Source organism: Agelaius phoeniceus, chromosome 32, assembly GCF_051311805.1.
Source record: "Agelaius phoeniceus isolate bAgePho1 chromosome 32, bAgePho1.hap1, whole genome shotgun sequence".
Taxonomy (NCBI): domain Eukaryota; kingdom Metazoa; phylum Chordata; class Aves; order Passeriformes; family Icteridae; genus Agelaius; species Agelaius phoeniceus.
In genome coordinates, this window is record NC_135296.1 from 62716 (window position 1) to 85546 (window position 22831).

The window sequence follows — 22831 nt, forward strand, 5'->3', positions numbered from 1 at the left end:
CTCACTACCCAGTGGTAAAATATCTTGGACACTTAATAAATAAAAGTAGCTAGAAAACCAACCATGAGAAAATTGCAAGAATTTTATTCATTCTCCCTCCCTCTTCAAAGAGAGAGATCAGAAAATTACCTAGATTATTGAAATATTATAGATTGAGGAGTACGCACAAGTAGGAAAATTTGTGTATGAAAAAAACGGACGGAAGGAGATGATATAAAACAGACCAAAGAAGATATTGTTAAATTAAAAGAGTTAAGTTAAAACTAGCCTAAGTACCAGCTTTAAGCTTACCTTTGTTAGAAAAGTCATTTTTCATTTATACATAAATACAGAAAATGGAGTACCTCATAAAATTTTAATTCAAGAGTAAGGAAGAGTAAAAAAATATCTAGTAGCTCATATATCAAAGATGTTGGACTCAGTAAGCCACAGCTAGCCAGTAGGTATTTAACAGCTACTGCAATCCTAGTAAAAGAAAGTTGTAAGCCTACTTTTGGAAGTAATTTAGTTAGGTTCACTTCATACCGTCTGAGGTGTGTTGAATAAAAAAAAAACAGGTAAGAAGAGAAGAAAGAGAGAAGTTGAAGTAGGGAGGTGGTTAGCAAACTCTGAGGTGTTAGAATGTGAAGTGATGACATCTTGGTGCTAGAAGAGAGCAGAAGTGTGAATGCGGGGTTTTTGCATGAAAGGCTAAAACAATTAAATTCTGCCCCAAAAGTAAAAAGCAATAGATGTGATACATCTAGTGTTAAAATTGGTCTAGTTTTTCTTATTTAACTAACTGTAACTCACAAAAAGAAGAATTTGCCTCTGCAGCTCTTAGCACAGCTGGATAGAAGAAGAAGAGGCTGCTGTTGAAAAAGCTTTTAGCTAAACCCAGAAAGTTTGGAAGAAAAGTGAATGGTAAAAGTTAATGCAGTATTATCTTGCTTTTATTACTATGCTATTAAGAAGTCCTATCCAGGTACTACTGAAGCAACAATCAGAATCACGGAAAGAGGGTGAATTCATGCCAGCAGAATCAAAGGACTTGTGAAGGAACCTGAGGAATGGACTATCGCATTTAAACAAGTGATGCCAAACTGACTTTCCAATGGGGACTGAGTGGTAATAGTTTCGAAAAAGGCAAATGATCCAAGAAATGTACAAAGAACAACACAGAATTAAGAATTAAGACAACGCTTATGCCACTGGTTTCAAGCTCTGCCTGGTTTTATTCTGGTCTTGCCTGAATAAAACATCTCCTTAGGGGAGGAATACTCCAGATAGAAGGATCAAGCCTGTTTTTGTGTTCTGACCTTAGCCTGAGAATTGTACAGGGGAGAAGGGGAATTACCATTTCCATCAGTAAACTTTATTTGATTCATTCCAATAGTGGACATGCTAGCTGGGTTATAAGTAAATGCTTGAATTGTGAGAATAATTAGTATGGAAGTTCACAACATTTTTGCTCTTATTGCAAAAAGTGTTCAAGTAATAACTTAGCTTTGTGGATGGGAATTATCAGTGCCTGGTGAATGAGAGATACCTGAAGAACGGTAAGAGACCACAGTTAAAGGGTGTCCAAACCAATTTGCCTGGAAATTAGTTAAGAGAAAGTGACAAGGAAATAGAGGGCACGACCAGATTGGCCTCTGTATTTTGCCACCGAGAAGATCAAATACACCTGCTGTGGGTTGCAACCTCACAGGCCTGGGAGGTGGGAGTATAAGCCATACTGGACCTCTGTTATTCCTGTTTCTGGCACTCATTTGTTCTCTTTTCCCTTTCGGGATACCAGCAAGATTGTGTCACAAATGCTGCAGAAAGCATCACGTGGAAAGAAACCAAAGTTCCTCTTTAATTACACACACCTATGTCAACAGCGACTGTTATAACCCATCCAAATTAAGAACCTGTAGGCAAAATGGAGTAAATTATTGGATTACAAGAAACTTAGGAAAAAGTGGTAATAGATTTGGAATTGAATGTCTAAAAGGAGAGAGATGGATTTGTTTTACATTTAATCTTGAAGATACGGTTCGAGATTTGGTAAAAAACCAAATAATAAACGAAAAAGTAAAACCAGCACAGCAACTTAACTCTGTATTGACCCCAAATTATCTATTGAGTCGTATTACAAGACTCCAAGCAGTTATGGAAATGATAGCAAATGGAGCTGCCCAGGCATTGGAGTTAATATAAAGTCAGCTAAGCCAAACAAAAACTGTAGGGTATCAGAATAGGTTGGCTTTACACTATTTATTGGCCAAAGAAGGGGGTGTTTGTGGAAAGTTTAATATATCAGATTATTGAAAATTGATGACCACAGAAAAGTCATTCTAGAAATAGCAGAAGAAATCAAAGAAGAAAAAAAAAATATATATGCATATAATAACCGAGGTACCGGTCCAAAAATTAGAAAACAATGTTAAAACCTAGCTGGTAGGGTAATGTATTAGAAGAAATTAAGATCTTTCATTTTATGTGTTGCAACTATTTTTATATTTCTTCCTTGTGTAATCCCCTGTTCTATTTTGCCCGCATAGTCCAGAAGATGCAAGTAGATAAGAAATGTTGCTCAAGCCAAAGGATTTACAAAGAATAAGAGTGGGGATTGTGAAAAATGCAGGTATTTTATGATTGGCTTTTTGGAAATATTAAACTGAATATTATATGTGTTGTGTTAGAAAGTAATGCTGTATTAATTCTCTTAAGTAGTGTGTTAAATATAGTTATAGGTAACAAAAACTGTTAATATAGAAACGATGCTATGCAAGATACTTTTTTTAAAGAAAGGACTTGCAGCGAGATAGTGGCCACAGGACACCTGCATCTTTCAGAGAAAAAGAATTTATTGCCCTCTTATCAGAAGAAACAAACTTCTTCCTGCCTCCAAGGCACTGTTAGGATTAGAAGGAAGAAGTGGATGATGACCAGACAGAATCCTGTGTTTGAATGGAATTTATGCACCATGTATGAAGTGTATGACTATGCAACAGGCTATTGCTTTTAAGGGTTAATCCTTTGTTAACGGGGGTCCTTTTTCGGGCCCGTGCTGCCCAGAAAAAGGTACCCGGACGTCCGTAACTCTTTGTTTTTGTTGTCTCATATTGTCCTAATTCAAATTGTCCAAATTATTATTACTCTAATTGTATGACTATTTTTATAACCATTTTATTACTATTAAACTTTCAAAAATTTTAAAAGCAAGTGATTGGCGTTTTTCACACCAGTCTGTTAGGTGAAAATTATCAAAAGATTTTTGTGAGTTTTCTAATTTTGGCATTAATGCTGGCGAATTTTCAGGGTTTACTGTCTAATTTTGGGTCGAGAAATCTGTCCCAAACACTGAGGGGACTCTGGAGCTATTTGGGAACAGTTCTTTTTTGAAATTCTTTTGTGTTGGGATCAAAGGGCTGGCATTTGCAGGGGCAAAATAATTCTCTGTCTGTCCTGTATTTATTAAAGCAGCTGTCATATTCCAACCTCCTCCTCCTCCTCCTCGTCGCACGGTTTGTGTGCACGGATGTGGCTGTGCAGACGAATCGTGACACAAAGCAGTCCCACTGGGTGCTAGGAGTGTGAAGGCGAAAATGCAGAGGCATTTTCGGTATCGGTTGTCAGACTTACGCGCTGCGGAGGGGGGGGGGGGGGAGCGCTCGGTGCCCGGCAGCGGCAGAGACGCGGAAGGATACGTGCAAGGCGCTGCCGTTTTCCCCTGCTGCGGTGCCGTGTACGGACCCGGTGGCGGCGGGAGCGGCGCGACAGGGCACAGGGATGCCGGCTGTGGCCGGACAGCGGCACGCAGCGGCTCGGAACCGGAACCGGGCTGTGCGAAAGCGGCGGCCATGGCAGCGGCGGGCGGCGGCGGGAGGCGGCGGGGCCGTGCAGATAGAACTGCGCATGCGTGCGGCTGATCCCGGAAGCAGCGCTGTGGTTCGATGAGTCGGCGCGGAGGGATATCGCTGGTGCGGGGCTTGTAGCAACTGCGCATGCGTGGGTTCCGTCACTGCCGCGGCGCGGGCCGGGGGGTGCGGGAGGGGGCGGAGCTGCGGGAACGGGAACGGGGCCGCGGCTGCGGCTGTGGAAGGGAACGCCGGGACGCCCGTGGCTGCAGGAGGCGGCGGAGTCGCGCCATCCGGCAGCTCTGAAGCGCGGGGCCGCGGTGGGGAAGGCGCGGCTCGCCCCGCCATGCAGCGGCGGCGGCAGGAGCGGGGAAGCGGCCGCGGGCGGCGGCGGGGCGGCCTCGTCAGCGGGAGATGATCCCGGGGGGGCGGCAGGAGGCGGGAGGAGCGGCGGGGAGGCGGCGGGAGGCGGCTGCGGGGGGGGCCATAGCGTGCAGCCGCCGGGAGCTGGGCTGGCTGCTGGCCCGGCGGGCAGGGCCGGCGCTGACGGGAGGCTGCGCTGGAGCGGCGCCAGGCGCGCTCGGCGCCGCAGAGCCGGGAGCCGCGGGGAACGGCAAAGACGCAGCAGCGACGGGACTTGGGCCACGGCCGGCCCCGCTGTGTCGGCAAAGGGGGCGAGGGGGACGTGGGGGGCGGCAGGAGCGGCCGCACTCGCGGGAAACGGTGGAGAAGCGGCGGGGGCAGGAGGGGGCGGGGCCGCGGTGACGCCGGTGGGCGGGCTCATAGAGGCGGGATTAGGGAGCGGGGCCGCGGTGGCCGGGACAGCAGGGACCAACGGGATGGCAAAGGCCGGGATGGCGGGAGCGGTGGGAGGGGCCGCGAGGTCCGGAAGTGCGGCGGGGGCCGGGGGGGGGGGGCGGCAGGGCGAACCGCGGCGAGCCTGCGGTACCGGAGCCGTGCGGTCCGGCGGGGAGGTGGGGGGCGTGTCCTGCTGGAGGCTCGCGGCAGCAGGGGGCGGAGTCGCGGCAGGAGCAGAGCTCGGCGCGGCAGCGGCTGCGGGCGCCCCCTTGCGGCAAAGAGCTCAACCAGCGCCCAGCAAGCCGGGACCGGCTCCGCGGCAGCCAAATCCCGGTGGCAGATACTATTAAAGTGCTCCCGCTGTGTCCCGAGAGTCTCTTTGCGACAGTCGCGCTTTACGACAGTTTCCATAACAGTCGCGCTTTACGGCACCTTTTTATGGCAGCCACGGCTTTACGGCGCCTTTTACGACAGTCACGCTTTACGGCCCCTTTTGCGACAGTCGCGCTTTACGGCCCCTTTAAACGACAGTTCTGCTTTACGGCGCCTTTTACGACAGTCTCGCTTTACGGCGCCTTTTGCGACAGTCGCGCTTTACGGCACCTTTTGCGACAGTCGCGCTTTACGGCAGTCTCGCTTTACGGCGCCTTTTGCGACAGTCGCGCTTTACGGCAGTCTCGCTTTACGGCACCTTTTACGACGGTCGCGCTTTACGGCAGTGTTGCTTTACGGCACCTTTTGCGACAGTCGCGCTTTACGGCACCTTTTGCGACAGTCGCGCTTTACGGCAGTCTCGCTTTACGGCACCTTTTGCGACAGTCGCGCTTTACGGCACCTTTTGCGACAGTCGCGCTTTACGGCAGTCTCGCTTTACGGCACCTTTTGCGACAGTCGCGCTTTACGGCACTACCTTTTATGCAAATTTTACGGTACTTTATGGTTTTTATTTTGTTTCTATTTATTTTTAATTAATTTTATTTTTTAATTTTATTTTTAATTTAATATTTTTTTTTCTATTTTTAAAGCTTTTTATTTTTTAGTTTTATTTTTAATTTTATTTTTATTTTTAATTTTTTTTATTTTAGTTTTAATTTTATTTTTATTTTTAATTTTTATATTTTTAGTGCTTTTAATTTTTTTATTTTATTTTTTATTTATTTTGCATTTTTTATTTTTCTAGTTTTAAAGCTTTTTTTTAATTTTATTTTTAATTTAATTTTTATTTTTAATTTTTCTATTTTTAATGCTTTTTAATTTTTAACTTTATTTTTAATTTAATTTGTATTTTTAATTTTTCTATTTTTAAAGCTTTTTATTTTTTAATTTTGTTTTTTATTTAATTTGTATTTTTAATTTTTCTATTTTTAAAGCTTTTTATTTTTTTAATTTTGTTTTTTATTTAATTTGTATTTTTAATTTTTCTAGTTTTAAAGCTTTTTATTTTTTCATTTTATTTTTTATTTAATTTTTATTTTCAATTTTTCTATTTTTAAAGCTTTTTATTTTATTTTTTTAATTTTATTTTTTATGTAATTTTTAGTTTTAATTTTTCTATTTTTAAAGCATTTATTTTTTATTTTTTATTTAATTTTTATTTTTAATTTTTTATTTTGATTGGTGATTGCTGACTGCAGCCAGGCCTGGTGAGAGAAGTGATCATGAATACACCACGTTTCTGTGTGTAAAATGAGGAGCGGGTTTGGCCCAAGGCAGGTGTCGTGGTCAGATCCTGTCTGCTCTGCACGGAGGTTTTGGTCTCTGGGAACCTCTCGTGTGGGGCAGGAGTTCACGGTGCAGCATCTCCTGCTGGGCTTCACTCCCAGATGCTCCAGCAATGACATCTGAGGGTTCTCTGGCGGCACTGGCCAAAGATGACACTTAGTGAGGAGGGAAGAAGCCACGCACCAAAATGATTCTTTTCTGAAAAGAGCTGCTGAGAGCTTCTTCTGTGCCTAGCCAAACCAATTGCTGCCTAGCTCTGAGAACAGGCATGTTAATAAGCCAATTAAAGCTTTTAAACGGGTTATCCTTAAAAATGGCACCCCAATAAGTTAAATAGCCCAAAAAACGCAGCTGTGGGAGGGCTGTGGAAGATGAGAAGGACTTCATGAATGCAGCTGCTATTCATGAAAATCGAAGCCACAAGAAAACTGTTCCTTGTAGAGAAATCTCCACAGCCATGGCAAGAAAGACTTCTCTCCCTAAGGAAACTGATGAAAGATTATTTTAGCAGAAGAAAACTAACTGAGAATACCACATTTGTCTCGGTACATTGTCAGTAGGAAAGATAAAAAGTTGTGGGGAGGAGGTGTTCCTAAAGTTTTATTCTGATTCTTACTATTCCTTCTTTTAGTCCTATTACTAAAGTTTTCTTTATACCCTTTTAAAGTTTTAAGCCTACTTTAACTTCCTCCTAATCCTATCTCACAACAAGAAACAAGTAAATAATTCTAGAGACTCTGCGAGCATTTAGCCAACACTGAACCCTCCACACCATATCACCCCACTGCTGGTCCCATCCTGCTCCCATCCCAGTCTGGATCCCATTCCCAGTCTCATTCCCTGTCCCGAATTCTCTGTCTGGTTGCCATTCCCATATTCCCTGTCCTGTTCTCGTATTCCTGGTCCAACCTTTCCATTTCCATATTCCCTGTTCCATTCCCATATTCCCATTCCCTGTTCCCTCTCACCAGGTGCCGCCGCCATCGCTCTGGCCCCTTGGATGCCTCCCTGCTGTGCTGGCCGTAATTCCCAATTAAATTCCTAATTAATCCCTGCAGGGCCTTGTCCCGGTGCTGCCCAGAGCCAGCAGGAGCTCAGGTGCACTTCCCAAAATTCTTCCTCTTGTGCCAGGACTGGGATCCATGCCCATTCCTGGGATCCGTGCCCATTCCTGGGATCTGTGCCCATTCCTGGGATCTGTGCCCATTCCCAATCTCCAGCGGGATCTGTGCCCATTCCCAATCTGCAGTGGGATCTGTGCCCATTCCTGGGATCCATGCCCATTCCTGGGATCTGTGCCCATTCCCAATCTCCAGCGGGATCTGTGCCCATTCCCAATCTGCAGTGGGATCTGTGCCCATTCCTGGGATCTGTGCCCATTCCCAATCTCCAGCGGGATCTGTGCCCATTCCCAATCTGCAGTGGGATCTGTGCCCATTCCTGGGATCCGTGCCCATTCCTGGGATCCGTGCCCATTCCTGGGATCTGTGCCCATTCCTGGGATCCGTGCCCATTCCTGGGATCCGTGCCCATTCCTGGGATCTGTGCCCATTCCCAATCTCCAGTGGGATCTGTGCCCATTCCCAATCTGCAGTGGGATCTGTGCCCATTCCTGGGATCTGTGCCCATTCCCAATCTCCAGTGGGATCTGTGCCCATTCCCAATCTGCAGTGGGATCTGTGCCCATTCCTGGGATTATCCCAAACCTTCAGGACTATTCCAAATCCCTCCATCCCCTCTGGATCATCCCAACATCTTCATCCCTTCTGTCTTTTCTTCTTTTCCATCCTCTTTTCCACCTTTCTATCTTCTTTTCCTGTTTTCCATCCTTTTTCCCCCTTTTCCGCCTCTTCCTCTTTGGGAAAACAGGCAGGAAAAAACAGGGAAAATATCAGAAAAACTCTGGAAGCGAGTAATTAAAATAATAAATTTTTAAAATAATTAAAAACCAGGCAGAAAGGAGGGGGGGAAAAAGTCATCAACTCCCACCAAAGGCCAGAGAGATTTTTTTTTTATTTGCCGTCAAAATAAAGATGGAATTTGGCCCCGAAATTCCCAAAAAAAAAATGGAAAAACCCAAGGCAGAGCAGCTCCATGCGCCATGAATCCAACGGAATTCCAGAAGAACCGAGGAGGAGGAGGAGGAAGAGGAGGGGAAAAAATTGCAGAATTGCGAGAAAAATGTGGGGGGAAAAAAAATCCTATGAGCTGGGAAAAAAATGGGAAATAAAGGGGGGAAAGAGGGAGAAATGGGGGAAAGAGGGGGGAAAAGGGGACAAAAAAGGAAAAAAGATTAAAAAAGGGGAGGAAAAAAAGGGAAAAAAGAAGGAAAAAAGAGGGAAAAAAGAGGGAAATGCAGCATAGGTACAAAATAATGGAAATAAAGCAGAATTAGAGTTTGGGACTCGCCAAGAACTGGGAATTTCCACCTCGTCATTGCGTCCCTCCGGAATTATTCCGCAGACGGTAAAGGGGAAGCGTGGAAGCGTAGAAAACAAAAAGCTGGGAATTCTCTCTCTCCCCTTGGGAATGTCCATCACAGCTCTCCGGCCGTGTTGATGACGTGGAAGAGCGTGACATTGTAGATGACCTGGTGGCCATTATTCCAGGTGTAGAGCACCCTCTCCCGCGGGTTGTAGTCCAGCATGGAAATGTGGGAATACTGATTATGGAAGGGGATATCCGTGTACTCGTAGCTGGAAGTGTTCGTGTGGTAAGCGAAATAAATCTTGGCGCCGGCCAGGTGGGAATTGGTGACGTAGAGAATCCCGCAGATCATGAAGGACTCGCCCGCGCTCCGTTTGGGGTACCCCGTATCCCAGCTCCGCAGCACTTCCAGGGTGTGCGGATCCATGCGACTCACCACGATATTCCCGGCGTTCTGGTTGGTGGTGTAGACGGCCCAGAGGCCGTTCTCGTCCACCATGAAGTCGATGTCGGAGAAGCCGCCCCAGGAGTAGGGGAAGGTGTTGTTGTAGCCAGCGCCGGCGAGGCTGCGCTGCACCAGGACGCTGCGGGAGCGGAAGTGGTAGCGGACGGCGACGTTGCTCTGGAATTTGTTGTAGTACAAGGAGCCATTGAAGACCACGTGGCCAGTGCCGGCCCAAGGGTGAGGCAGGAGGTGCTGGACGAAGTTTTGGCCGGAGACAAAGTCGCTGAGGCTGCGGAATTCCAGCACGCGCCGGCCCTTGTAGTAGCCGTCCATGTACCACACCTGGAGGGGGGAAACGGGGTTAAAATGGGGGAAAACGGGGTTAAAACGGGGTTTCGAGGTGGGCAAGGTAGGATCAAACTCCTTTCAAGGTGGGGTCAAAAGCCCCTCAGGATGGGATCAAAACCTCTTCAAGGTGGGTTCCAAAACCTCGTCGAGGTGGGCTCTAAACCCACTGGAGATGCAATCAAATCCCCCACCCAGGATTTTCTGGGAACAGTGCCCAAAAAGTACAGGGATTGTGCCCAAATCCCAAATCCGTGGTGTGGGGACCACAAAAACAACCCATGGGTTCCCAGCCTGGTGCCAAATCCATGGATTTTCACCAGAAAATTGCTGGGATTTTGCCCAAATCCCCCTCAAATCCAAGATTTGAGGACCCCAGGAAGTTTTGGGGGATGTTAAGGGAGATTTTGGGAGGGGATTTTAGATTCCCTTCCAGGTGCCAAATCCATGGATTTTCAGAGATCACCATGCCTGAAAATTGTCGGGATTGTCCCCAGATCCCATCAGATCCATGGGATTTTTTGGGAAAACCCTGGGTTTTGGGGGTGGCCCTCACCCGGCTGTCGGTGCTGGGCGTCATCGTGTCAGTCATCCAGGATCCAAAGCGCGATCCCGAGGCGCGGATGGTGATGGGGTTGCTGACCCCTGTCAGCTTCCCACAGCCTGGAAAAATTGGGGGAAAAAACTGGAACTTTGGGAAAAAACAGGGGTTTGGAAAAGCAGGAGTTACGGGAAAAATCAGGGAGTTGGAAAACCAGGGAAAAAATGGGAATTAGGGGGAAATCAGGGATTGGGGCCACAAAAGGGTCAGGAAAGCCCTGGAGGGTCTGGGAATGGAATTGTGAAGGGAAAACGGGATTTTGGGTGTGTTTTGGGTTATTTTTGGGTGGATTTTGGACAGAATTTGAGGGGATTTTGCAGAGGTTTTGGGGGGGGAGTTTTGGCAAGGTTTTGGGGGATTTTGGGATGGATTTGGGAGGGATTTTATAGATGTTTGGGGGCATTTGGAGGGAATTCTGGAGACATTTTGGGGGACTTAGAGGAGGGGATTTGGGGCAGATTTTGGGGGGATTTTAGGAGTGGATTTTGGGAGTGATTTTAGAGATGTTTTGAGGGGATTTTGGGCAGATTTTTTGTGGTTTTGGGGCGGATTTCAAAGACAACTTTGGAGAGGGTTTTTAGGCCGATTTCCACCACATTTTCTTAATATTTGAGACAAAATTTGAGATTTCTAATGCGATTTTTTTACCCAGTTTCTGCAGGCAGGCGTGCAGCCGCGCCTCCAGCAGCAGCACGCGCTGCTGCAGCTCCTCATAGTCGTAGGCTCCCATCTCCTCCTGGATGGCCAGGAGGATCCCAGAGAGGTTCCTGACCTCGTCCTTGAGGTGCACGATGAGCCGCGAGTCCGCCTTGTACTGCTCCAGCACTGGCAGCAGCGGCAGCAGCTCCCGCATCTTCTCCTTTAGATCCTGCAGGAAAAGATTGGGAAAAATGGCCCCAAAATCCTGGGATTCGCCTTTAGATCCTGCAGAAAAAAAAATGGGAAAAATGGCCCCCAAAATCCCAGGGTTCACATTGTTGTTCCTTCAGATCCTGAGGAAAAGAACTGGGAAAAATCAGTCCTGAAATCCCAGGGTTCACCTTCCAATCCTGAGCGAAAAAAAAATCGGGAAAAATTCGTTCCAAAATCCTGGGGTTCAGGGGTTTTTTTGGAAGCTGTTTGTTCCTTGGGATAAATGGGGGTGTTCAGGTTTGGGAACCCCAAAAACATTTTGGGATTTTCAGCTCTGGAAGCCCCAAAAGGATCCTGAGGCCTGATCCCATGGGAAAAATCCTGACACGTGGAAGGAGTAAACAAGCAGAAAACTGAAATACAGCGGGAATAAATCAGGGGAAAAAAGGGCTGGAACGCTGGGATTTTTTTGAGATAAAAAGTGTGAATTCCTCACCTGGAAGTTGCGGGCGTTGAGGGCTTTGTGGCCCTCAGAGGCCACGCGGAGCCGCGAGTCCAGGCCCTTCATCAGCGCCTCCGTGTTCCGCACGTACTGCAGGTCCCGGAAGGTGCGGAGGTCCAGGACTTCCATGGATTGGGAGATGTTCTGCACCTGGAGAAGTCGTTAATGGGGTTAATTATGGTAATTAATGGGGTTAATCAGGGTGATTAATGGGGTTAATCACGGTTATTAATGGAGTTCATCATGGTCATTAACGGGCTTCATCAGGGTAATTAATGGGGTTCATCAGGGTAATTAATGGGATCAACCACGGTCATTAATGGGGTTCATCACAGTCATTAATGGCGATCTCCATAAGGATCCTCATCCCTGGAATCCCATAGAGATTTTTCCCCCCCAATCCCAACTCCCCACATTCCCAACACCAATTAACCCCTCCCTTACCCACGGCAAGTTAATTCATTAACAGAGTCCACAACAATTAACCCATTCCCGTCAATTAACTGATCAATCAGCAATTGGTTCTGGACCATTTGGGAATTCCCGACCTTTTCCAGGAGCTGCCGGAGCTGGAGGCTGCGGAGGTCGCGGGAGCAGGATCCCTGCACGGGGATCACGGCGGTGCAGAGACATTTCCCGTCCGGAGCCTGCGCCGAGGTGAAAACCTGCCAGCCCTCGTCTGGGCTCTGGAAAAGGGTCTGGAAAATCGGGATCGGCACCTCAGCATTCCCAAAAAACACAGGGAGATCTGGAAATTCCCAGGTACCAGAGAATCCCGATCCCAACATTCAGTTTATTCCCATTTGTGTCTCTTTTCAGCCTCTTTCCCCCCATTTTCCCCTTTCTTCCCCATCTTTCTTCCGTGTTTTCCCCCTTCTTCCCCATTTTCCCCCATTTTTCCTTCTTTACTCCCCTTTTTCCCTTTTTTCTCCCATTCCCTGGCAGATGACGTCACAACTGCACTGACGTCACACTCCACAGGAAAAAAAATAAAGAAGGGAAAATCCCTCCAGGATTTCCCCAAAAATTCGGGATAAACCCCTCAAAAAAACCGGGATAAACCTCGGGGATTACCCCACTTGGCGCCAGCCCCAAAATCGCCGTTTTTCCACCCAAAAGGGAAAATCCGGAAATAAAAAAATTCCCAGAGAAAAAACAGGAGCGGGAGCAGCCGCAGCCCCTCCCCCAGCCTCTGGAGCCGTCATGAATCCTTAATTAGGGAGCGTTAATGAATAATTAATGAGGGAGAGTTAATGAATAATTAATGAGAGCGGCCTGGCCGGGGGAGGCGCTGGGAGGGGTTTGGGATTTTGGGGGGAAAAAAGGGAAAAAAGGGAGAATTTTCCAGGGATGGAGGCGAGATTTGGGGTTTTGGGGGAAAATGGGGAATTTCCCAGGGATCTGGGATTTTCGGGGAAAAAAGGGGGGGAACGGGAAAAAAGAGGGAATTTCTCAGGGATGGAGGCAGGATTTGGGATCTGGGATTTGGGGGGGAAAAGGGGGGAATTTGGGATGAGAGGGAAACTGGGGAGAGGAATTTGGGATCTTTGGGGGAAAAGGGGAAATTTCCAAGGGAAGGGACCCCAAATTCAGGGATTGTGTCCCAAACATTCAGGAATGAGGGACCCCAAAACCCAGGGATTCTCCCTCATTCCAGAAACCCCAAAATCCAGGAATAAAAAAAGAGGGAGCTCTTCCCATTTTTTTGGGGATGGTGTGAGAATCCAAATTTTTCTACCCAAAACCCAATTTTTTCTCCCCAGATGCCGAATCCCCGGGGCCGGACTGGGAAATTCCATCCCATCCCTTTGGGAAGGGGAGGAAAAAAAAAATTTAAAAATCCGGTTTTCCCCAAAAAACTCCAAAATCCCTGGGGGAAAAAAATAAAAAAATAAAAAAACAACCCACAAAACATAAAAGCAAACATGCAAAAAAAAAAAAAAAAAAAAAAAAAAAAACAAAAACTCCCGGGATTTTTGGGCTGAATTCTGCTCATTCCTGGTTTTTATTCCAGGGGCCGCTTCCCGGTGATAAATGAGGGACAAGGGTGGTTAATGAGGCGCTAATTAACGTCCGGCGGCCGCTAATTACCCCGCAGTGTTGATTGACAGCTGGTGGGGGGGGGGGAAGCTGCGAATGCGGTCCCAAAAATTTAAAAAATCCCAAAAAAACCCCCCGAAGTCCAAAAAAACCTCCAAAATCCCCCAAACCCCCAAAAAATCGCCCCCCCTTTTCCAGGCCTTCCCTCCCACCCCCCCCAAATTCCAATCGGGATTTCTCGGGGGGGTTCATCCAAATTGATCCCAAATTTTCCTCCTCTTCCTAAAATTCCCAGCAATATCCAAAGCTCCGCTCCCAAATTTTAGCCCCCCCCCTTTCCAGAAAACCTCTAAAAAACCGATTTTTAACCCCAAAAACCACCCCCGTTCCAATTTTGGGGTGGAGGGGGGAATAATTTTGGGAATTCTTTTTCCCCCGGAGCTGCCGCAGTCCCAAAATTCCCCCAAAATTGGGATTTTCCAGGGGCAAAATGGGATGGGGAGCCCCCAAAAAATTGCGGGGGAGGTCCGGGGATGATCCCAAAATTTGGGGGGGGGAGGATCCCAAAATTCCCGGTGGGAATTCCAGGGGGGGTTCCAGCGGAATTTTGGGAAGTGGGAGGAAGAATTGGAGGGAGAATTTCGGGGGGGGGGTCCCTAAAATTTGGGTTTTCCGGGAGGAATTCGGGGGGGGCGCCAAAACCGGGGGGGGTCCCCAGAAATCGGGGGAGGCCCGGGAGGGTCCCCGGGGGGTTCTGGGGGGGTCCCGGGGGGGGCAAAGGGAGGGTCCCCAAAATTCGGGGGAGGTTCCGGGGGGTGCCCGGGGGGGCCTGGAAAACGGGGGTGGATTTCGGGGGGGTCCCGGTGCTCCGCGAGGAACCGGGGGGTAGCAAAGGGGGGGGTCCCTAAAATTCGGGGGTGATGGGGAGGATGCAGGGGGTGCTCGGGGGGGTCCCCAAAACCGGAGGGCGGGGATTCAGGGACGTTCCGGGGGGGTTTGGGATTCAGGGGGTGGCAAAGGGGGGGGGGTCCCCAAAAACGGGGGCGTGGGGGGGCAGAGTGGGGGTCCCGGGGGGATTTCGGGGGGTCCCGGTGCACCGGGGAGGGCTCCCCCCACCCACCCCACCCCCACCTCTGCCGCATCTCCCGATCGCAGCCTCCGCCAGCCCCAAAAAACCCCGAAATCTCCCCAAAAATCCCCCGCCCAAAAAAAACCCAAAACAAACCAAACCAAAACCGACCCCTCCCGGTACCGGGGGGGTCACTCACGATTTTCTCGGATGTCCCGGCTCGGGACACGGCGGTGCCGTTGAGTCCCACGAGCGACGGGAGGGTCTGGGACATCCAGTTGGTGACCATGGCCATGGTGCTGAGCACGGCCCCGATCTTCAGCAGCGGCACCGTCATTGTCGCCGCCGCCGCCGCCACCGGCAGCGCCCCGTGCCCATCACCCCCCCCCGGTGGCACCGGGAACCGGCAGCGGCTCGAAGAGAGCTCCCCCCCCCTCCCTCCCTCCCTCCCTCCCCACCGCAGTAAAAACGCGGTACCGGGAACCGGGACCGGGACCGGTTCGAGCAGAGCCGCCCACCGAGAAAACGCGGTACCGGGAACTGGGGGTGGCACCGGGAATAGGGACCGGGACCGGTTCGAGCAGAGCCCCCCGCCGTAAAAACGCGGCACCGGGAACCGGTACCGGGAACCGGGGGTGGCACCGGGAATCGGGACCGGTTCGAGCAGAGCCCCCCGCCGTAAAAACGCGGCACCGGGAACCGGGACCGGGAACCGGGGGTGGCACCCTCAGCTCCTCCCGGCGGTGGTACCGGGAACCGGGACCGGTTCGAACGGAGCCCCCCTCGCCTTAAAAACGCGGTACCGGGAACCGGGGGTGGCACCGGGAACCGGGGGCGGCACCGGGACCCGGTACCGGCCCGATCGGAGCCGCCCCCGCGGTTTTAAAAGGGTCCCGGGGCGGCACCGGGAGCCCCCAAAGCCCCCCGGGGGTGTCGCCCCCGTCCCGGTGCCGGTGCCGGTGCTGGGCCCGCTCCGAGCCGCCCCCGCCGGGAGCGGGACCCGGGGCTGACGTCGCTGCCGCTGGCCCGGGGCCAGCCCCGAACGGCCCCGAAACGGGGCGGGACCGGCACCGGCACCGGGGGCGGCTCCGGGGCGGGCTCGGGGCGGGCTTGGGGCGGGTTTCGGGCGGGTTTAGGCCGGGATTAGCGAGGGGCGGGTTTGGGGCGGCTTTAGGGCGAGTTCGGGGTGGGAACCCCCCAATATCCCAAATTTACGGGACCAGCACCCCCAAATCCCCCCAGGACCCCCAAAATCCCCCAACCCGCGCGGTTTTGGCTTTTTGGGGGGGAATTTCGGGGTTTTTGGAGTTTTTTGGGGGGAGAATTTTTTGGGGTTTTGGGAGAAATTTGGGCGGTTTTGGGGGGAATTTTGGGGAGCTCCTTTCCCCCAGTGTCTTCGGCTGTCCCCAGAGTCCCCCCAGTATTTCCCAGTATCCCCAGCTGCCCCCAGCTGCCCCCAGTTCAAACTGGGGTGTCCCCAGTGCCCCCCCAGTGTCCCCAGTGCCCCCCCAGTGTCCCCAGTTCCCCCTCCCTCCCTCCCCGCCCCCCCGCGCTGTCCCCACCGCCTTCCCCCACGGCCACACCCAGCGCCATCCCCGCAATTCCCAAAATTCCCGCAATTCCCAAAATTCCCGCCGCCGTCGCCCCCCCCCCCCCCCAAAAATAAGCCCCAAATCCCAAAAAATTCCCCCCACAAAAAAATTCCCGAAATTCCCCCCCTTACCTGCCTGGCGCAGAGGAGGAGGAGGAGGAGGACGAGGCTCGGGGGGAGGAAGCGCATCCTGACCCCCCCCAAACCCCCCAAAATCCCCCAAATCCCCCCAAACTCCTCCAGGACCCCCGAAAATTCCCAAATAATTCCCACACACCCCCCCCCCCCCCGCCCCCTCCCCACCCCGGAGCCTCCGCGCAGCCGCAGCCTCGGAGCCGCCCAAAAGAAAATCCAAAAAAAAAAAACCCCAAAAATCCCCCAAAAATCCCCAAAAATCTGGGGAGGGGTCGGCGGGGGCAGGTGAGGGAGGGGGGAGAGGATTTTGGGGGGATTTGGGGGATTTTGGGGGGGACTTGGGGGGGGAGGTGGTGGGGGGGCGTGGTCTCGTGGTTCCCACCCCTCCCTTTCTTCCCGGCTCTCCAAATCCCCCCAAATTCTCCGAAACCGCCCCCAAATTCCGCAAATCCCCCCTAAATCCCCCCTAAATCCCCCCAAAACTCCCCCAAATCCACTCCACACCCCCCCCCTGAAATCCTCCTCCTCAAAATCCCCAAATCCTCCCCAACCCCCTCCAAGCCCCCTCCCAAAAAATCCCAAACCCCCCAAAAAACCCCAAATCCCCCCAAATTCTGCCCCTCGCCCCCCAAGCTAAAATCTCCCTCCCAAAAACCCCAAATCCCCCTAAATTCCCCCCAAATCCCTTTGATCTGGAGGATATTTTGGGTTTGGGAGGATTTGGAGGGGATTTGGGAGAATTTAGAGGGTATTTGTGGTTTTTTGGGATTACGGGGAGTATTTGGGGGATTTTAGGGCGATTTGGGGGTTTTAAGGGGGTCCCCAGGACCCCCTGCAACTGCCTCCTACATCCCATATTCCCCATTAAATAAATCCCATATTCTCCATTAAATAAATCCATTCCCTATTAATTAAATATTCCATATTCCCTATTGATAAATCCCACATTTCCCATTAACCCCATATTTCCTATGAAATAAATTCAATTATTCCCTATTAACAAATCCAATTATGTCCTACTAATAAATCCCATTTTCCTATTAAATAAATCCCAAAATTCCCAATTTTAGCCCGTTTTCTGTCCATTTTAAGCTCCAAATCCCACCAAAAAAACCAAACAAAAAAAAAATCCAATTTATTAAAAAAAAAAAAAGAGGGAGAAAGAAAGACCCAGAATTACCAGAAATTCCACTGGAGGGGGATTTATTTCTGCAGGAAAAGAGCCGGGGCTTTACAGCTTTTTTTGGGAATTTTTGCACGGATCCAAGCTGGGATTTTTGGGATTTTTCCTGGTTTTTTCCCACTGAACGAAGCAGAAGAAACAGCAGAACCAAAAAATCTCGGAAAAAACCTCCCCAAATCCAACTTTTTTTCACCCCAAACTGAAAACCTGTGGCCCCAAAAGGGCGGGAAAACAGAACTCCGGCCACTTTTTCCCAATTTCCTGTGAATTTACCCCAAAAATCCGGCGGTTTTTTGGAAGTCCAAGCGATGGTGCCAGGAAATTCCCGGGATAATCCGGACGGACGCTGTGGAGGGACACCACGGGAGCTGCCTCATCTTTGCTATTAATTAACGAGTAATTATTAATTAATGGCTTGAATCAAGCGGAGCCTTCGGATCGGGGGCGTTTTTTGGGGAGAAAAGAGCAGGAATGAGTTAAATAAACATGCAGGGGGTGGGGGAGAGGCCTGGCCTGGCACTGGCCACGGCACCTTCGGCGGCGGCGCGGTCATCGGTGTCATCGGTGTCATTGGTGTCATTGTCATTGGTGCCATTGTCATTGGTGCCATCGGTGTCAGCGGTGTCATTGTCATTGGTGTCATTGTCATCGGTGCCATTGGTGTCATTGTCATCGGTGTCATTGTCATCAGTGTCATCATTGTCATTGTCGTCATTGTCATCGGTGTCATTGTCATCAGTGTCATTGGTGTCATTGTCATCGGTGTCATCGGTGTCATTGTCATTGGTGCCATCGGTGCCATTGTCATCGGTGTCATCGTCATCGGTGTCATTGGTGTCATCGTCATCGGTGTCATCATCATTGGTGTCATTGTCATCGGTGCCATTGGTGTCATTGGTGTCATTGGTGTCATCGGTGTCATTGTCATCGGTGCCATTGGTGTCATTGGTGTCATTGGTGTCATCGGTGTCATCGTCATCGGTGCCATTGGTGTCATTGTCATTGGTGTCATCGGTGTCATCGGTGTCATCGTCATCAGTGTATTCATCACCACTGTCACTGTCATCATCATCATCATCACTGTCATCATTGTTGGCCATTGCCATGGCTGGTCATCGTTGTCATCACCGTCGCTGGTCATTGTCATTGTCACCTTTGTTGGTTGTTGCTCACAGTCACCATCGTTGGTCATTGTCACCCTCATTGGGCATTGTCATTGTCACCTTCATTTGTCATTGTCACCACCACTGGACATCGTCATTGTCACCATCATTGGTCATGGTCATGGTCATTGTCACCATCGTTGGTCACTGTCGCCATCGTTGGTCATGGTCATTGCCATCACCACCATTATCGTGGTCACTGTCACCACCACTGGTCATTGTCATTGTTGTCACCATCGTTAGTCATGGTCATGGTCACCATTGTTGGTGATTGTCATTGTCCCTGCTGTCACTGTCACTGTCACTGCTGGCCATTGTCCTTGCTGTCACTGTCACTGTCACTGTCGGGCATTGTCCTTGCTGTCACTGTCACTGCTGGCCATCGCCATCGTTGCCATTGTCACCGCCACCACCATGGGACCGCCGGGAGCCGGCTCTGGCTGACCCAACATTCCCAAAAACTGCAGGAATTCCCTGTATTTCCTCCCACCCAGGAGGGAATAATGGAGTTGTGGGATCTGGAGTTCGTGGTGGGGAGCGCAGGGCGGGATTCCCATGGATTTCTGTGGATTCCCATGGATTTCCGTGGATTCCCATGGATTTCTGTGGATTCCATGGACTCCCGTGGATTCCATGGATTTCCTGTGGATTCCCATGGATTTCCTGTGGATTCCTGAGGATTCCCACGGACCTCCACGAATTCCCATGGACTCCTGAGGATTTCCATAGATTCCCATCAATTCCTGAGGATTTCCGTGAGTTCCCGTGAATTCCTGAGGATTCCCATAGACTCCCATGGATCTCCATGGACTTCCATGAATTCCTGTGAATTCCCATGGATCTCCATAGATTCCCATGGATTTCCTGAGGATTCCCGTGGATTCCTGAGAATTCCCACAGCTTCCCGCAGAGTTAACAGATTTCTACAGATCCCGGCGGATCCCCACGGATCCCCCAGGACTTCCACGGATTCCCGTGGCTTCCCCATGGATTCCTGAGGGCCTCCATAGATTCCCGTGGGTCCCCACCGGCTCCCCGTGGATTCCCCGGAGGCCCTGCCCTGCCAAGGCACTTCACTCCGTGCGGAGGATGATGTGGATCCCGGACTCGGTGAACACGGGGCCGCTCATCTCGCCGGCCCGCAGCGCGAACGAGGCGTCCTCGAACGGCTTCTGCATCTGCCCTGCAACCCGAAATTCCGCAAAAAAAAAATTGGGATCCGGGGTGCTTCCCGAGGAAAACTTCTGCATCTGCCCTGCAACCCGAAATTCCGCAAAAAAAAATTGGGATCCGGGGTGCTTCCTGAGGAAAACTCTGGGATTTGGAAGGGGTAGGGGGGGATTGATTCCGGGAGTTTGTCCTGCTGGATTGATGCTGCATGGAATTTTGTGTCATAAAGGGAAAAAAACCCCCACATTTAGGGAGGTTTCAACCTAAAAAAAAGAGGTAGTACCACCCAAAATTCCATAAAAGATTTGGGATTTGGGGGGTTTCCCAAAGAAAAATCAGGGATTTGAAGGGGGGGACTTGATTCCAGTTGGAATTATGGGGGATTTGGAGTTTTTTGGGGGGATAAATCCCTAAAAAACTATGGATTTGGGTTTTATTGGGATGAATCCTGTGGAACTGAGGGATTTGGAGTTTTTTTGGGAATGAATCCCTGGAATTGAGGGATTTGGAATTTTTTGGGATGAATCCCCTGGAATTGAGGGATTTGGAGTTTTTTTGGGATGAATCCCTCACCTCTCCCGAATGCTCCCAGGTCCCCCCCAGCCTTGGCTGAGCTGCAGTCGCTGAACTGCGAAGCCAAAGACTCAAAATCCTCCTCTCCTGATTTGATCTTCTGGATGTAACCTGGAAAAAAAAAACCAGGAAAAACCTCAAATTTAGGCATCCAAACCCCTCCCGAAATTCCCTGGATGCCGCAAATTCCACAGGAAAGGAGACAGAGCCCCGAAACATCCTCAAAACCACCCCAAACGAACATCCCTGCAGGTTTTCTTCCAAAAAAAAAAAAAAAACCCACAATTCCCACTTTTTTTTCCCCCCAAAATCACCATTCCCAGGGTTTTTTTCCCTGGCATTCCCAGGAATTTCCAGGAATGCCCAGCACTCGCCGTTGATGAGCTCCAGCGCCTCCTCCTTGGAGCGGGTGATGCGCTCCTGCCTCCAGCTGCGATTCCCAGGATCCCCCCGGCATTCCCAGGAATTCCCCAGCATTCCCAGGATTCCCCGACATTCCCAGCATTCCCCAGACCCCCTCAGCATTCCCGGGAACGCCCAGCACTCGCCGTTGATGAGCTCCAGCGCCTCCTCCTTGGAGCGGGTGATGCGCTCCTGCCTCCAGCTGCTCGGCCGCCGCGATTGGTTGTGCTTGACCAGCAGGTGCGAGCAGCGCACGCGCCCCGGCTCCGCCCGCGCGCCCCCGCTCGGCCGCTCCCATTGGCTGGCGTTCGTCAGGTGGTTGAAGTAATACACCCGGCCTGAGGGGGTATCGATCGGTTATTGATCACTTATTGGTTATTTGTTGTTGATTGGTTACTGATTGGTATCAAAAATCCTGGTTATTGGCACCAACACCCCTCTGGCAGGCCCCCATATTGACCCCGCTGACTCGTGTTCACCAGGTGGTTGAAGTAGTACATGCGTCCTATGGGGTTATTGATCAGCTATTGGTTATTGGTTGGTGATCAGGCATTGATTTACGCTGAAAAAAACAGGTTATTCACACCAAATCCCAGCTCAATGACCCTGCTGGCTGGCGTTTGTCTGGTGGTTGAAATAGTACAGCCTCCCCAGGGAGCTATTGATCAAATATCAGTTATTGATCAGTGATTAGTTACTGATTGATGCTGAACATGGAGGTTATGGAACCCAAAAACCAGATTAAAGACCCCAAAAATCCACTGATGGACAACACAGACTTGTGTTCATCAAAGTGGCTGAAGCAATAAAACCATCCCACAGAGTTGTTGATCAATTATTGTCTATTGATCACTGATTGGTTAGAGATTGGCAGTGAAAAAACAGCTTAAAGATACAAAAACCAGATTATAGACCCCAGGATTGACCCCACCATCAGGTGGTTGAAGTAGTACACCCTTCCTAGGGGATATTGATCAATTATTGGTTATTGATCAGTGATCAACTCACCAAACCCCAAGTTATAGACCCCAAACTACAAGGTCCTGACCCCCAGAACCAAGTTTGGACCCCAAAAAATCAACTTCTCACCCCCGAAAAACCTCCCCAATTCTGAGCCCCTTCCTGCTGGGGAGTGACCCCCACCCAAATCCTCAACTGGGGTCCTTCCTTCCCTGAGGCGACGATCCCCCCCCCCCAAATTCCCGTCACGAGGGAGACCCCCCTCAAATTCCCCTCACGGAGTTGGCGCCCCCTCAAAAATTCCCTCACGGAGGTGTCCCCCTTCCCTGAGGTGAAGACCCCCCTCAGAACCCCCTGAACTGGGGACCTCCACCCAAATTTCCCTCACGAGAGTGACTCCCCCTCCCTGAGGCGATGATCCCCACAAGACCCCCCCCCCCCCCCTCAATTCGGAGCCCTCCCCCGTCAAATTCCCCTCACGCACCGCCCCCCCCCCACGCCCCCTCATCGCCTCCAGAGCCCAACGCCGCCACCCCCCCCTTCCCACCTCCCCCATCGCCGCCGCTCCTTCCCCGCGCCCTCCCCCGGTAGCCCCACGCCCTCAGGCCCTCACCGGAGCTGCGGCTCATGCGTTTCTCCCACCCCGCGGGCAGCTTCTCCTCCTCCGCCATCTTCCCTTCCCTCTGCCCGCCCTGCGCGGGCCGCCCACACCGGCGCGCGGAGGGGGCGGGTAAACCCGCCCTGCTCGCGCTTCCATTGGTCGGAAGAGACGCGGCGGCCTTCGTCGCGCAATTCTATTGGTGAAGCCACGCGTCAATCAGGCGCGCGGTGAAGTCGAGAAGGGCGCGGGAAAGGAGGGACGGTGGTCGTGGGTGGACAAACTTAACCGGAACGCAAAGACGAACTGCCGCCTCCACTCCTGCTGGTTAGGTCGTCCCGGTCCCACCGGGAATAACCACGAAATAACCGGGACTTCAAAAGCAGCTTTATTATCAATAAATTCAACGCTCCAGAACGCGCGCGGCC

At 50.7% G+C, this 22831-nt stretch overlaps 3 protein-coding genes across 4 annotated transcripts; all 3 read right to left on the minus strand.

Moving 5' to 3' along the window:
* Window positions 1-1875: 1875 nt before the first annotated feature.
* On the minus strand, window positions 1876-5592 carry LOC143696295 (uncharacterized). Its single transcript, XM_077192311.1, has 2 exons — window positions 5361-5592; window positions 1876-5143 (listed from the first exon to the last, which is right to left on the minus strand). Exon 2 carries the CDS (start codon window positions 4609-4611, stop codon window positions 3556-3558), a length of 1056 nt encoding a protein of 351 aa, XP_077048426.1. The 5' UTR covers window positions 4612-5143; window positions 5361-5592; the 3' UTR covers window positions 1876-3555.
* A 2749-nt stretch (window positions 5593-8341) lies between these two features.
* OLFM2 (olfactomedin 2) lies at window positions 8342-16456 on the minus strand. Of its 2 annotated transcripts, none has more exons than XM_054653522.2 (6): window positions 16352-16456; window positions 12068-12217; window positions 11514-11669; window positions 10814-11033; window positions 10121-10227; window positions 8342-9561 (listed from the first exon to the last, which is right to left on the minus strand). In XM_054653522.2, the coding sequence occupies exons 1-6, from the start codon at window positions 16406-16408 to the stop codon at window positions 8884-8886; spliced, it is 1368 nt and encodes a 455-aa protein (XP_054509497.2). In that variant the 5' UTR covers window positions 16409-16456; the 3' UTR covers window positions 8342-8883. The 2 variants fall into 2 exon arrangements, with proteins under 2 accessions (XP_054509497.2, XP_054509496.1); XM_054653521.2 differs by lacking the exon at window positions 16352-16456 and adding an exon at window positions 14828-15062.
* A 2536-nt stretch (window positions 16457-18992) lies between these two features.
* PIN1 (peptidylprolyl cis/trans isomerase, NIMA-interacting 1) lies at window positions 18993-22554 on the minus strand. The gene is made up of 4 exons (XM_054653523.2): window positions 22419-22554; window positions 20992-21183; window positions 20444-20554; window positions 18993-19883 (listed from the first exon to the last, which is right to left on the minus strand). Exons 1-4 carry the CDS (start codon window positions 22474-22476, stop codon window positions 19774-19776), a joined length of 471 nt encoding a protein of 156 aa, XP_054509498.1. The 5' UTR covers window positions 22477-22554; the 3' UTR covers window positions 18993-19773.
* Window positions 22555-22831: the final 277 nt, after the last annotated feature.

Bases quoted from the DNA above. Each gene is read 5' to 3' on its own strand.
- LOC143696295 (XM_077192311.1), bottom strand. From the start codon at position 4,611: ATGAGCCCGCCCACCGGCGTCACCGCGGCCCCGCCCCCTCCTGCCCCC.
- OLFM2 (XM_054653521.2), bottom strand. From the start codon at position 14,965: ATGACGGTGCCGCTGCTGAAGATCGGGGCCGTGCTCAGCACCATGGCC. The intron at 11,670-12,067 runs GTCGGGAATTCC...CGACTTCTCCAG, and splicing joins TCCGGCAGCTCCTGGAAAAG to GTGCAGAACATCTCCCAATC. The intron at 10,228-10,813 runs GTAAAAAAATCG...CAATTTTTCCAG, and splicing joins CGCCTGCCTGCAGAAACTGG to GCTGTGGGAAGCTGACAGGG.
- PIN1 (XM_054653523.2), bottom strand. From the start codon at position 22,476: ATGGCGGAGGAGGAGAAGCTGCCCGCGGGGTGGGAGAAACGCATGAGC. The intron at 20,555-20,991 runs GCGAGTGCTGGG...TTTTTTTTCCAG, and splicing joins GGCGCTGGAGCTCATCAACG to GTTACATCCAGAAGATCAAA. The intron at 19,884-20,443 runs GTGAGGGATTCA...TTCGGGTTGCAG, and splicing joins CCTGGGAGCATTCGGGAGAG to GGCAGATGCAGAAGCCGTTC.